This window comes from Electrona antarctica (genome assembly GCF_951216825.1).
Source record: "Electrona antarctica genome assembly, chromosome: 12".
Taxonomy (NCBI): domain Eukaryota; kingdom Metazoa; phylum Chordata; class Actinopteri; order Myctophiformes; family Myctophidae; genus Electrona; species Electrona antarctica.
The window spans coordinates 4,490,685-4,505,425 of record NC_136793.1 but is presented as its reverse complement, the minus strand read 5'-3'; the positions used below and the strand labels follow the sequence as shown (position 1 = coordinate 4,505,425).

The following is a 14,741-nucleotide window of genomic DNA, read 5'->3' as shown; positions in this document are numbered from 1 at the left end:
CCTTAACGCATGTTCTCCAACCTTAACGCATGTTCTCCAACCTTAACGCATGTTCGCCAACCTTAACGCATGTTCGCCAACCTTAACGCATGTTCTCCAACCTTAACGCATGTTCTCCAACCTTAACGCATGTTCGCCAACCTTAACGCATGTTCGCCAACCTTAACGCATGTTCGCCAACCTTAACGCATGTTCGCCAACCTTAACGCATGTTCGCCAACCTTAACGCATGTTCGCCAACCTTAACGCATGTTCTCCAACCTTAACGCATGTTCGCCAACCTTAACGCATGTTCGCCAACCTTAACGCATGTTCGCCAACCTTAACGCATGTTCGCCAACCTTAATCCGGTCGCCAACATTTAGTGTAGACCTATATGTATCACTGTAATCAATTGATATTAACCGATTCAGGACAGGAACCCCTTCTGGTGTTTTAAGCATTATGTTATACTTTAGCTATTTGAAAAATAGCAGATCTACAATCTCGGAGTCGGGCTACGAGCTTGTAGGTCTGCTATTTTCACTAGTTTGGGTCCCGGTGCAAACGTCTAATCTCTCTTTTGGGTCACGGGCTAAACGGTTTGGGAACCACTGCTCTGTACTGTATGACGGAGGCTTCCAACCTCACGCCACAGAGAGACCAGAGACCCAGAGGACGTTTACAACAATTGCATTGTAAGTAGCCTTGCCGAGCCATGGGGCCCATAGGGGCAGGAGCCTATCTCCTGTTTCTGTAGCCATGGGGCCCATAGGCCAGGAGCCTATCTCCTGTTTCTGTAGCATGAGGCCCATAGGGCAGGAGCCTATCTCCTGTTTCTGTAGCGTGAGGCAGCTTGATGTACAAGTACACCCCCTGGACATGACGCTAGTATGTCGCAGGGACTTACCCCCAATCCAACCCTTGATGCTGAGTGTCAAGCAGGGGAGGCACTGGGTCCCATTTTTAGAGTCTTTGGTATGACCCGGCCGGGGATCGAACCCCGACCTCCCAGTCTCAGGGCGGACACTCTAACCACAAGGCCACTGAGCCAACAATTGCATACAGCTTGACAACTATTATATCTGGCTGAGCGATCGAGTTCTAAACCTGGCGACAATGTGGTGCAGAGAACAGATGGACTGCATGGTGGAGTATTTGCAGGATCGTTTTAAAAATTCAGAATAAGGTATAAGTTCTGATTAGTAGGCAAAGCAACGCTGCCTTCCAGGCACAGATCAAAGACACGGAACTTTAACTTCAAACTTCTTTCGTCTGAGATCTCTTCCCTTTGTCCTTATCTACCTTGTGTGTGCGTGTGCGTGTGCGTGTGCGTGTGCGTGTGTGTGTGTGTGTGCGTGTGTGCATGTGTGCCTGACCTTAAACTTCTGTCATCCAAGGTCTCTTCCTTTGTCCTTGTCTACCGTATGTTTGTGTGCGACTGCGTGCATCCTGCCTGTGTTTTGCGTCATCACTCATGCATACGTGAATGGGTGCCTTAATGGCGTCAGGCCAGCCTTGGACACAGTGAATGGGTGCCTTAATGGCGTCAGGCCAGCCTTGGACACAGTGAATGGGTGCCTTAATGGCGTCAGGCCAGCCTTGGACACAGTGAATGGGTGCCTTAATGGCGTCAGGCCAGCCTTGGACACAGTGAATGGGTGCCTTAATGGCGTCAGGCCAGCCTTGGACACAGTGAATGGGTGCCTTAATGGCGTCAGGCCAGTGAATGGGTGCCTTAATGGCGTCAGGCCAGCCTTGGACACAGAGCGGTGCCTTAATGGCGTCAGGCCAGCCTTGGACACAGTGAATGGGTGCCTTAATGGCGTCAGGCCAGCCTTGGACACAGAGCGGTGCCTTAATGGCGTCAGGCCAGCCTTGGACACAGAATGGGTGCCTTAATGGCGTCAGGCCAGCCTTGGACACAGAATGGGTGCCTTAATGGCGTCAGGCCAGCCTTGGACACAGAGCGGTGCCTTAATGGCATCAGGCCAGCCTTGGACACAGAATGGGTGCCTTAATGGCGTCAGGCCAGCCTTGGACACAGAATGGGTGCCTTAATGGCGTCAGGCCAGCCTTGGACACAGAATGGGTGCCTTAATGGCGTCAGGCCAGCCTTGGACACAGAATGGGTGCCTTAATGGCGTCAGGCCAGCCTTGGACACAGAATGGGTGCCTTAATGGCGTCAGGCCAGCCTTGGACACAGAGTGAATGGGTGCCTTAATGGCGTCAGGCCAGCCTTGGACACAGAATGGGTGCCTTAATGGCGTCAGGCCAGCCTTGGACACAGAGTGAATGGGTGCCTTAATGGCGTCAGGCCAGCCTTGGACACAGAGCGGTGCCTTAATGGCGTCAGGCCAGCCTTGGACACAGAGCGGTGCCTTAATGGCGTCAGGCCAGCCTTGGACACAGAGCGGTGCCTTAATGGCGTCAGGCCAGCCTTGGACACAGAGCGGTGCCTTAATGGCGTCAGGCCAGCCTTGGACACAGAGCGGTGCCTTAATGGCGTCAGGCCAGCCTTGGACACAGAGCCATCAGTTACATCCACAGGTTTATATTGTCAGTTTATAGGTCGCCAGAATCCATACATTAATTACTGGTGAATCAGTTTGATCTCCCAATCAAACCCTGACGCAGGGGCGGACCTACCGGGGGGGATGGGGGGGTGGTCTCCCCCCGGCCCGGACCTCCTGGTGAATCAGTTGTCTCCCAATCAAACCCTGACGCAGGGGCGGACCTACCGGGGGGGATGGGGGGGATGTTCGATGGACGATTTTTTCACAGTCACTCACGGCAGATAAAACCAGATACAGAGTTTATAGCTATAGCCTACACTTTAGCAAAATATCATGTCTGATGAGAATGTACTGCGCTGGACAGCCTGGACTGTACAAGCACCATGGAGTCTGTCTCACACTCTCTCCAACAGACATCCTCAGCCACGCTCCATGGTAGTCAGGTTCGGCGAGGCCCGGTCGTGCGGTCTTCCCCCCGGCCCGGCCCAAAGTAGTTCCGCCAGTGCCCTGACGGTGCATTACATTCTGTGCATTAAAGTCTGGCGTGGCATTGTGAAATCCATGATCTCGACCACGGTCGAAAAATGATGATGATGATGATGATATATCTAGAGAACGGATTGAGGAGCGACAGCCCCTCCCCTCCCCCTTCCAACGTTGCCCAGCTCTGCCGAGGGCTTGGTGTGAGGTCACTTCCTAATACTCCAGAATTACTACCTTAATTTGTTCTAATATAATATAATATAATATAATATAATATAGGTATGGTTTTGCCAGCTCAATTCATAATTAGCGTTCCAATTTTGGAGCTCTGGCTCATGGACTAAGAACCAAAAAGAACTGAACCGGTTCCCATTGGGAACCAACCGGTGGAAAAGGGGCCTTAGTGAAACTAGCAGTTTGTTACTAACAGTTTGTTATCAGGCCTAATAGAGTTAATGAACACTGTGCGGGATCCCTTTGTTCTCTTCCTTCTTCTCTTTCCTCCCTCTGCCTTGGCAGTGTGACATGCAGAAGCTGACGGTGGACGAGCTGAAGAGGCTGCTGTACGACACGTTCTGTGACCACCTGTCCATGAAGGACATCGAGAACATCATCATGACCGAGGAGAAACACCTAGAGAACCCTGCGGACTGCCTAGTGGACATAGACAGTACGTATAGCCCGTTGTATAGAGGAGAACCACATAGACAGTACGTATAGCCCGTTGTATAGAGGAGAACCACATAGACAGTACGTATAGCCTGTTGTATAGAGGAGAACCACATAGACAGTACGTATAGCCCGTTGTAGCTATAGAGGAGAACCACATAGACAGTACGTATAGCCCGTTGTAGCTATAGAGGAGAACCACATAGACAGTACGTATAGCCCGTTGTAGCTATAGAGGAGAACCACATAGACAGTACGTATAGCCCGTTGTATAGAGGAGAACCACATAGACAGTACGTATAGCCCGTTGTAGCTATAGAGGAGAACCACATAGACAGTACGTATAGCCCGTTGTAGCTATAGAGGAGAACCACATAGACAGTACGTATAGCCCGTTGTAGCTATAGAGGAGAACCACATAGACAGTACGTATAGCCCGTTGTATAGAGGAGAACCACATAGACAGTACGTATAGCTATAGAGGAGAACCACATAGACAGTACGTATAGCCCGTTGTATAGAGGAGAACCACATAGACAGTACGTATAGCCCGTTGTAGCTATAGAGGAGAACCACATAGACAGTACGTATAGCTATAGAGGAGAACCACATAGACAGTACGTATAGCCCGTTGTATAGAGGAGAACCACATAGACAGTACGTATAGCCTGTTGTATAGAGGAGAACCACATAGACAGTACGTATAGCCCGTTGTAGCTATAGAGGAGAACCACATAGACAGTACGTATAGCTATAGAGGAGAACCACATAGACAGTACGTATAGCCTGTTGTATAGAGGAGAACCACATAGACAGTACGTATAGCCCGTTGTATAGAGGAGAACCACATAGACAGTACGTATAGCCCGTTGTAGCTATAGAGGAGAACCACATAGACAGTACGTATAGCCCGTTGTATAGAGGAGAACCACATAGACAATATGTATAGCCCGTTGTATAGAGGAGAACCACATAGACAGTACGTATAGCTATAGAGGAGAACCACATAGACAGTACGTATAGCCCGTTGTAGCTATAGAGGAGAACCACATAGACAGTACGTATAGCTATAGAGGAGAACCACATAGACAGTACGTATAGCTATAGAGGAGAACCACATAGACAGTACGTATAGCCCGTTGTAGCTATAGAGGAGAACCACATAGACAGTACGTATAGCCCGTTGTAGCTATAGAGGAGAACCACATAGACAATACGTATAGCTATAGAGGAGAACCACATAGACAGTACGTATAGCCCGTTGTAGCTATAGAGGAGAACCACATAGACAGTACGTATAGCCCGTTGTAGCTATAGAGGAGAACCACATAGACAGTACGTATAGCCCGTTGTAGCTATAGAGGAGAACCACATAGACAGTACGTATAGCTATAGAGGAGAACCACATAGACAGTACGTATAGCCCGTTGTAGCTATAGAGGAGAACCACATAGACAGTACGTATAGCCCGTTGTAGCTATAGAGGAGAACCACATAGACAGTACGTATAGCTATAAAGGGGAACCACATAGACAGTACGTATAGCCCGTTGTAGCTATAGAGGAGAACCACATAGACAGTACGTATAGCCCGTTGTAGCTATAGAGGAGAACCACATAGACAGTACGTATAGCCCGTTGTAGCTATAGAGGAGAACCACATAGACAATACGTATAGCTATAAAGGGGAACCACATAGACAGTACGTATAGCTATAGAGGAGAACCACATAGACAGTACGTATAGCTATAGAGGAGAACCACATAGACAGTACGTATAGCCTGTTGTAGCTATAGAGGAGAACCACATAGACAGTACGTATAGCCCGTTGTAGCTATAGAGGAGAACCACATAGACAATACGTATAGCTATAGAGGAGAACCACATAGACAGTATGTATAGCCCGTTGTAGCTATAGAGGAGAACCACATAGACAGTACGTATAGCCCGTTGTAGCTATAGAGGAGAACCACATAGACAGTACGTATAGCCCGTTGTAGCTATAGAGGAGAACCACATAGACAGTACGTATAGCCCGTTGTAGCTATAGAGGAGAACCACATAGACAGTACGTATAGCCCGTTGTAGCTATAGAGGAGAACCACATAGACAGTACGTATAGCCCGTTGTAGCTATAGAGGAGAACCACATAGACAATACGTATAGCTATAAAGGGGAACCACATAGACAGTACGTATAGCTATAGAGGAGAACCACATAGACAGTACGTATAGCCCGTTGTAGCTATAGAGGAGAACCACATAGACAGTACGTATAGCCCGTTGTAGCTATAGAGGAGAACCACATAGACAATACGTATAGCCTGTTGTAGCTATAGAGGAGAACCACATAGACAGTACGTATAGCTATAGAGGAGAACCACATAGACAGTACGTATAGCCCGTTGTAGCTATAGAGGAGAACCACATAGACAGTACGTATAGCCCGTTGTAGCTATAGAGGAGAACCACATAGACAGTACGTATAGCTATAGAGGAGAACCACATAGACAGTACGTATAGCCCGTTGTAGCTATAGAGGAGAACCACATAGACAATACGTATAGCTATAGAGGAGAACCACATAGACAATATGTATAGCCCGTTGTAGCTATAGAGGAGAACCACATAGACAGTACGTATAGCCCGTTGTAGCTATAGAGGAGAACCACATAGACAGTACGTATAGCCCGTTGTAGCTATAGAGGAGAACCACATAGACAGTACGTATAGCCCGTTGTAGCTATAGAGGAGAACCACATAGACAGTACGTATAGCCCGTTGTATAGAGGAGAACCACATAGACAGTACGTATAGCTATAGAGGAGAACCACATAGACAGTACGTATAGCCCGTTGTAGCTATAGAGGAGAACCACATAGACAGTACGTATAGCCCGTTGTAGCTATAGAGGAGAACAACATAGACAGTACGTATAGCTATAGAGGAGAACCACATAGACAGTACGTATAGCCCGTTGTAGCTATAGAGGAGAACCACATAGACAGTACGTATAGCCCGTTGTAGCTATAGAGGAGAACCACATAGACAGTACGTATAGCCCGTTGTAGCTATAGAGGAGAACCACATAGACAGTACGTATAGCCCGTTGTAGCTATAGAGGAGAACCACATAGACAGTACGTATAGCTATAGAGGAGAACCACATAGACAATACGTATAGCTATAGAGGAGAACCACATAGACAATACGTATAGCTATAGAGGAGAACCACATAGACAGTACGTATAGCCCGTTGTAGCTATAGAGGAGAACCACATAGACAATACGTATAGCTATAGAGGAGAACCACATAGACAGTACGTATAGCCCGTTGTAGCTATAGAGGAGAACCACATAGACAGTACGTATAGCCCGTTGTAGCTATAGAGGAGAACCACATAGACAGTACGTATAGCCCGTTGTAGCTATAGAGGAGAACCACATAGACAGTACGTATAGCCCGTTGTAGCTATAGAGGAGAACCACATAGACAGTACGTATAGCCCGTTGTAGCTATAGAGGAGAACCACATAGACAATACGTATAGCTATAGAGGAGAACCACATAGACAGTACGTATAGCCCGTTGTAGCTATAGAGGAGAACCACATAGACAGTACGTATAGCCCGTTGTAGCTATAGAGGAGAACCACATAGACAGTACGTATAGCCCGTTGTAGCTATAGAGGAGAACCACATAGACAGTACGTATAGCCCGTTGTATAGAGGAGAACCACATAGACAGTACGTATAGCCTGTTGTATAGAGGAGAACCACATAGACAGTACGTATAGCCTGTTGTCTAGAGGATCCCAGATGTAGTGGAGTATAAAGTATTCATTATGGAGTATAAAGTATTCATTATGGATCCCAGATGTAGTGGAGTATAAAGTATTCATTATGGAGTATAAAGTATTCATTATGGATCCCAGATGTAGTGGAGTATAAAGTATTCAAAGTGGAAAATACTCCAGCAAAGTACAGATCCCTCAGAATTGTACTTAAGTACAGTTCTTAAGTAAATGTACTCAGTCACTGTGACGGCCCCGCCCCCTCTGCCTCACTGTGGGCTAGAAGGCAGCCTCTGTGATTGGGTGGCAGAGTGGGTGGGTGTGGCTTAGGAGAGTATATATATAGGGAGCTCTCCTGGCTGCAGCTCACTCTCTCTCTGTCCTCCCTGCGAGCAGGACCTGCTAAAGGTGGCCTTACACTAGCCGATTTTTTTCAATCTGAAATCTGATAGCACCACACACTACAGGATAATCGGAGCGGGGCAGAGCAAATATCAAACATTCTTGATGTTGATCGGGCCGATCCCGATCGCGCTTTGAGCGGTCGGGCACCCCCCGAGCGTCAAAAATACCCGATTATCGGCTAGTGTAAGGCCACCTTAAGGGTTGCCACCTGGCCCCAAGGGCCTAACTACTAGAGATGTCCCGATACTGTATCGGTATCAGAAATCGGATCGGCCCCTTATTTGTCATATCGGGTCATATCGGTATCGGCAAATATGCCAGTCTAACCACAGATCCGACACAGGAGGGTAAGGGGTTGACACTATGGCACGTAAATACAATTTTGGGACATGTGGAGTTTGCTTTTTCACTCAAAGCTGCATTTGAGTGAGGAGTCGGCTATATCTATAAACACGAGATATATAGCTATAGATAAGCTAAAAATCACACCCGTGTGAACTGAGTGGTGTAATATAGCCTGTCTGACGTAAAGAAATCATGTCTGACGTAATGAAATCACACCCGGGTGAACAGGGTGAACATAGCAACCATGCTCATTTTTTCTGCACAAAAAAGACAGTTGTAGGAGTGGTTTACACCACTCAAAAACACAACATGAGATCACGACACTGGTATCGGTATTCGGTATCGGCTAACACAGAAATTGAGGTATCAGGATCGGCTCGGAAGCAAGAAAGGTGTATCGGGACTACTACCAACCACCCTTTTGTTTAAGTTTGCACCATTTAATACAACACACACACACACACACACACACACACACACACACACACACACACACACACACACACACACACACACACACACACACACACACACACACACACACACACACACACACACACCACTCTCCACACATCCATACACACTGCAGTCATTACTGATATCCCCACATCCCACACCTCATTATTTGCAATTAAATATAATTTAAAAACGTTTTTTACTCTTGTGTGGATCGACTCCCTTGTTTGGTTATGCATCCCTTAGTGCATGACAGTCACTTTCCACCACTGCTCCTGACATAGGCGTTCGTGCGTGCGTGCGTGCGTGCGTGCGTGCGTGCGTGCGTGCGTGCGTGCGTGCGTGCGTGCGTGCGTGCGTGCGTGCGTGCGTGCGTGCGTGCGTGCGTGCGTGCGTGCGTGCGTGCGTGCGTGCGTGCGTTGTGTTAGACACACGAGCACGGTACGTGAGGATTTCACAGCGTCGCAAGCGCCCGCTTGTTGCTGCGTCTACTGTGCTCCCTACATGCCCTCTCCCTCTCCCTCTCCCTCTCCCTCCTCCCTACATGCCCTCTCCCTCTCCCTCTCCCTCTCCTCCTCCCTACATGCCCTCTCCCTCTCCCTCTCCCTCTCCCTCCTCCCTACATGCCCTCTCCCTCTCCCTCTCCCTCCTCCCTACATGCCCTCTCCCTCTCCCTCTCACCTCTCCCTCCTCCCTACATGCCCTCTCCTCTCCCTCTCCCTCTCCCTCCTCCCTACATGCCCTCTCCCTCTCCCTCTCCCTCTCCCTCCTCCCTACATGCCCTCTCCCTCTCCCTCTCCCTCTCCCTCCTCCCTACATGCCCTCTCCCTCTCCCTCTCCCTCTCCCTCCTCCCTACATGCCCTCTCCCTCTCCCTCTCCCTCTCCCTCCTCCCTACATGCCCTCTCCCTCTCCCTCTCCCTCTCCCTCCTCCCTACATGCCCTCTCCCTCTCCCTCTCCCTCTCCCTCCTCCCTACATGCCCTCTCCCTCTCCCTCTCCCTCTCCCTCCTCCCTACATGCCCTCTCCCTCTCCCTCTCCCTCCTCCCTACATGCCCTCTCCCTCTCCCTCTCCCTCTCCCTCCTCCCTACATGCCCTCTCACTCTCCCTCTCCCTCTCCCTCTCCCTCCTTCCTACATGCCCTCTCCCTCTCCCTCTCCCTCCTCCCTACATGCCCTCTCCCTCTCCCTCTCCCTCCTCCCTACATGCCCTCTCCCTCTCCCTCTCCCTCCTCCCTACATGCCCTCTCCCTCTCCCTCTCCCTCTCCCTCCTCCCTACATGCCCTCTCCCTCTCCCTCTCCCTCTCCCTCCTCCCTACATGCCCTCTCCCTCTCCCTCTCCCTCTCCCTCCTCCCTACATGCCCTCTCCCTCTCCCTCTCCCTCTCCCTCCTCCCTACATGCCCTCTCCCTCTCCCTCTCCCTCCTCCCTACATGCCCTCTCCCTCTCCCTCTCCCTCTCCCTCCTCCCTACATGCCCTCTCCCTCTCCCTCTCCCTCTCCCTCCTCCCTACATGCCCTCTCACTCTCCCTCTCCCTCTCCCTCTCCCTCCTTCCTACATGCCCTCTCCCTCTCCCTCTCCCTCCTCCCTACATGCCCTCTCCCTCTCCCTCCTCCCTACATGCCCTCTCCCTCTCCCTCTCCCTCCTCCCTACATGCCCTCTCCCTCTCCCTCCTCCCTACATGCCCTCTCCCTCTCCCTCTCCCTCCTCCCTACATGCCCTCTCACTCTCCCTCTCCCTCTCCCTCTCCCTCCTCCCTACATGCCCTCTCCCTCTCCCTCTCCCTCCTCCCTACATGCCCTCTCCCTCTCCCTCTCCCTCCTCCCTACATGCCCTCTCCCTCTCCCTCTCCCTCTCCCTCTCCCTCTCCCTCTCCCTCTCCCTCTCCCTCTCCCTCCTCCCTACATGCCCTCTCACTCTCCCTCTCCCTCTCCCTCTCCCTCCTTCCTACATGCCCTCTCCCTCTCCCTCTCCCTCCTCCCTACATGCCCTCTCCCTCTCCCTCTCCCTCCTCCCTACATGCCCTCTCCCTCTCCCTCTCCCTCTCCCTCCTCCCTACATGCCCTCTCCCTCTCCCTCCTCCCTACATGCCCTCTCCCTCTCCCTCTCCCTCTCCCTCTCCCTCTCCCTCTCCCTCTCCCTCTCCCTCTCCCTCCTCCCTACATGCCCTCTCCCTCTCCCTCCTCCCTACATGCCCTCTCCCTCTCCCTCTCCCTCCTCCCTACATGCCCTCTCCCTCTCCCTCTCCCTCATTCCTACATGCCCTCTCCCTCTCCCTCTCCCTCCTCCCTACATGCCCTCTCCCTCTCCCTCCTCCCTACATGCCCTCTCCCTCTCCCTCTCCCTCCTCCCTACATGCCCTCTCCCTCTCCCTCTCCCTCCTCCCTACATGCCCTCTCGCCTCTCGTTGACAATCAGCAGCACGTCAGTCACTTCCTCGTGTGAAAAGCCCCTTGATACTACACTGTAAACGCTGATACTTGATACTACACTGTAAACGATGATACTTGATACTACACTGTAAACGCTGATACTTGATACTACACTGTAAACGCTGATACTTGATACTACACTGTAAACGCTGTCTCACACTGCAGCGGAGCCGTGCACGTTTCTGTTTGACCCTAGAATACTAAACATATTTTTTTTGTTGCACCATCACTAAAAAAAACACTAAAATATTCCATAAATAATCTCATGAATATATATTGAAGTTCAGCAATTGGTGAAAAACGTGCATATTTTTTTCAAAATATTCCTAAAAAATTAGAAATGAAGTTGGGAACGTCTCCTTTGGTCCACCCGTTCCTAAGACATGTGAGATTGGTCCAGTGAATAGAAAATGAAAATAAAAAATAAATGTGTATATAAAAGAAATTATAATATAAATATATTTATATATTTTTTTAATTTTTACAAAAACCTAGACAGCCTCATTTCAATAATTACACAATTAGCCCTTCGCTAAGTCCCTCCTCCAACCCGTCCTTGTCCAATAGGCACGCTAGCAGCGAGGAGACATGGCAAGCTGTCCTTCTTCCCCATAGAGTTCAATGTTAAATGACGGGATTCCTCCATATAAATAATCGATCATTTCAGTAGCAAGGGCATCAAAATGTCTTCTAAATCTAGTCAACCAGGCCTGCAGTAGGCTATGCACTGGACACATGTCTTCTAAATCTAGTCAACCAGGCCTGCAGTAGGCTATGCACTGGACACATGTCTTCTAAATCTAGTCAACCAGGCCTGCAGTAGGCTATGCACTGGACACATGTCTTCTAAATCTAGTCAACCAGGCCTGCAGTAGGCTATGCACTGGACACATGTCTTCTAAATCTAGTCAACCAGGCCTGCAGTAGGCTATGCACTGGACACATGTCTTCTAAATCTAGTCAACCAGGCCTGCAGTAGGCTATGCACTGGACACATGTATTCTAAATCTAGTCAACCAGGCCTTCAGTATTAGGCTATGCACTGGACAAATGTCTTCTAAATCTAGTCTCCCAGCCTTCAGTATTAGGCTATGCACTGGACAAATGTCTTCTAAATCTAGTCTACCAGGCCTGCAGTAGGCTATGCACTGGACACATGTCTTCTAAATCTAGTCAACCAGGCCTGCAGTAGGCTATGCACTGGACACATGTCTTCTAAATCTAGTCAACCAGGCCTGCAGTAGGCTATGCACTGGACACATGTCTTCTAAATCTAGTCAACCAGGCCTGCAGTAGTAGGCTATGCACTGGACAAATTTGCATGACATTATTTAAATAAACTAGAAATAGGACATGACAGAGGGAGAAATCAACTTTTAACGACCACCCGACAGGAGTTTTCATGTTGCACGGTAAGACTATACGGTCATTAGTATTATTGCCATCACCTGGGTGGGTCAGTCGTGTAACTTTCCCGACGTTAAACCGTGTAAATGTTCAACAACACAGCCATGCAGAATAACACTGACAGCTATGAGGTGGCGATAAGCTTAGCCTGGAACTCACCTATGCTTTCTATGGCATAGGCAGCTCCCGGCAGGATCCGCCGGGAGAAACTATGCGCAGCTGCGCGACATGAGACTAATTACTTAGAGCGACAGTGAGAGAGAGGAGTGTGTGTGTGTATATGTGTGCGCGTGTGTGTCAATTTAACAAAGGTGCAGACGATCAGAAATCAGCAGAGAGTGAGTGATGTTTGCGCTACTCTATGCCGAATTGAAGTGGATTTCCCTGCAGGAAATAAAAATGTCTGGGTTTCCGAGGCTACGATAAGCTTGACCTGGATTGCCATTGGACGATGGCTTTTTGCGGTGGGATTTAGCCATCCCTTTGCGGCTCAACTAATATAATAGTTGCGTGTGAATGCCACAGATTTTCTGGGATTTCCAGTTACAACACAGACCTCATAATGTGCTGATCATAGCCCCGTTTGTTTTGCCATCTCTCATTTGAGGGGAACCAAGTCAACATTGCAATCGAGATGCAATTATGTTGCTTACAGGTGTGAAAACGAAACTGCCTGGCTTTGTCCATCCCATAATTGTGTTTGCATACTTGTAAAGGTTTTGTGATGAGTCCTGGCTTGGAAATGACTTTCATTAAATAATGAAATGACTCTAGCATTAAATAAGATCCAATTCGATGGACCCATGAAGGCAGATGATCTAATACCTTTTCTCTCTCTGTCCCTCCCATCCTTTGTCTCCTCACCCCACCACCTCCTCCTCCTCCTCCGCCTCCTCCTCCTCCTCCTCCTCACCCCACCACCTCCTCCTCGCCCCACCTCCTCCTCCTCCTCCTCCTCCTCCTCCTCCTCCGCCCCACCACCTCCTCCTCACCCCACCACCTCCTCCTCGCCCCACCTCCTCCTCCTCCTCCGCCCCACCACCTCCTCCTCACCCCACCACCTCCTCCTCGCCCCACCACCTCCTCCTCCTCCTCCTCCTCGCCCCACCACCCCCCCCCCCCTCCTCCCCCTCCTCCTCCTCCTCCCCCTCCTCGCGTCCTCCTCCGTGCAGCGAGTCCGACGCAGCAGGTCAAGCAGACGTGCGTGCGCAAGAGCCTGATATGCGCCTTCGCCATCGCGTTCATCATCAGCGTCATGCTCATCGCAGCCAATCAGGTGCTGCGGAGCGGCATGAAGTAGACGGCGAGTGCGTCGTCCAATCAAGGGCCTTCTAATCCTCATCTAAAAGGCCTGACACCAATAAATGACTGAGAAGATTCAACTATTAACACTGACAAAAAAACCAAAACAGACAATCGGACACAAAACAGGAATCCGACTTCATGATGAGGCCACAGAGACACTTTGAAAACTTTCCCTGCACAATCTGACGCCCGCGGTACGAGGCCAAGCTACAGGACCCTCACACAATCTGACGCACGCGGTACGAGGCCAAGCTACGGGACCCTCACACAATCTGACGCACGCGGTACGAGGCCAAGCTACGGGACCCTCACACAATCTGACGCACGCGGTACGAGGCCAAGCTACGGGACCCTCACACAATCTGACGCACGCGGTACGAGGCCAAGCTACGGGACCCTCACACAATCTGACGCACGCGGTACGAGGCCAAGCTACGGGACCCTCACACAATCTGACGCACGCGGTACGAGGCCAAGCTACGGGACCCTCACACAATCTGACGCCTGCGGTACGAGGCCAAGCTACGGGACCCTCACACAATCTGACGCCCGCGGTACAAGGCCAAGCTACGGGACCCTCACACAATCTGACGCACGCGGTACGAGGCCAAGCTACGGGACCCTCACACAATCTGACGCACGCGGTACGAGGCCAAGCTACGGGACCCTCACACAATCTGACGCACGCGGTACGAGGCCAAGCTACGGGACCCTCACACAATCTGACGCACGCGGTACGAGGCCAAGCTACGGGACCCTCACACAATCTGACGCCCGCGGTACGAGGCCAAGCTACGGGACCCTCACACAATCTGACGCCCGCGGTACGAGGCCAAGCTACGGGACCCTCACACAATCTGACGCACGCGGTACGAGGCCAAGCTACGGGACCCTCACACAATAAAACCACCAGTTTGAAGACCTATACAACAGACTATATATCACCCTACA

The 14,741-nt window shown here is 50.3% G+C and overlaps 1 protein-coding gene across 2 annotated transcripts in view; it reads left to right on the top strand.

Moving 5' to 3' along the window:
• The window catches only part of cabp7a (calcium binding protein 7a), a 123,350-nt gene extending 109,244 nt beyond the window's left edge, over positions 1 to 14,106 (top strand). For both annotated transcript variants that reach the window (XM_079517163.1, XM_079517164.1), the window contains exons 4-5: positions 3,499 to 3,649; positions 13,658 to 14,106. In XM_079517163.1, the coding sequence (XP_079373289.1) occupies positions 3,499 to 3,649; positions 13,658 to 13,785 (279 nt within the window). In that variant the 3' untranslated portion in view covers positions 13,786 to 14,106. The remainder of the gene's footprint in view (positions 1 to 3,498; positions 3,650 to 13,657) is intronic.
• The last annotated feature ends 635 nt before the right edge of the window (positions 14,107 to 14,741 follow it).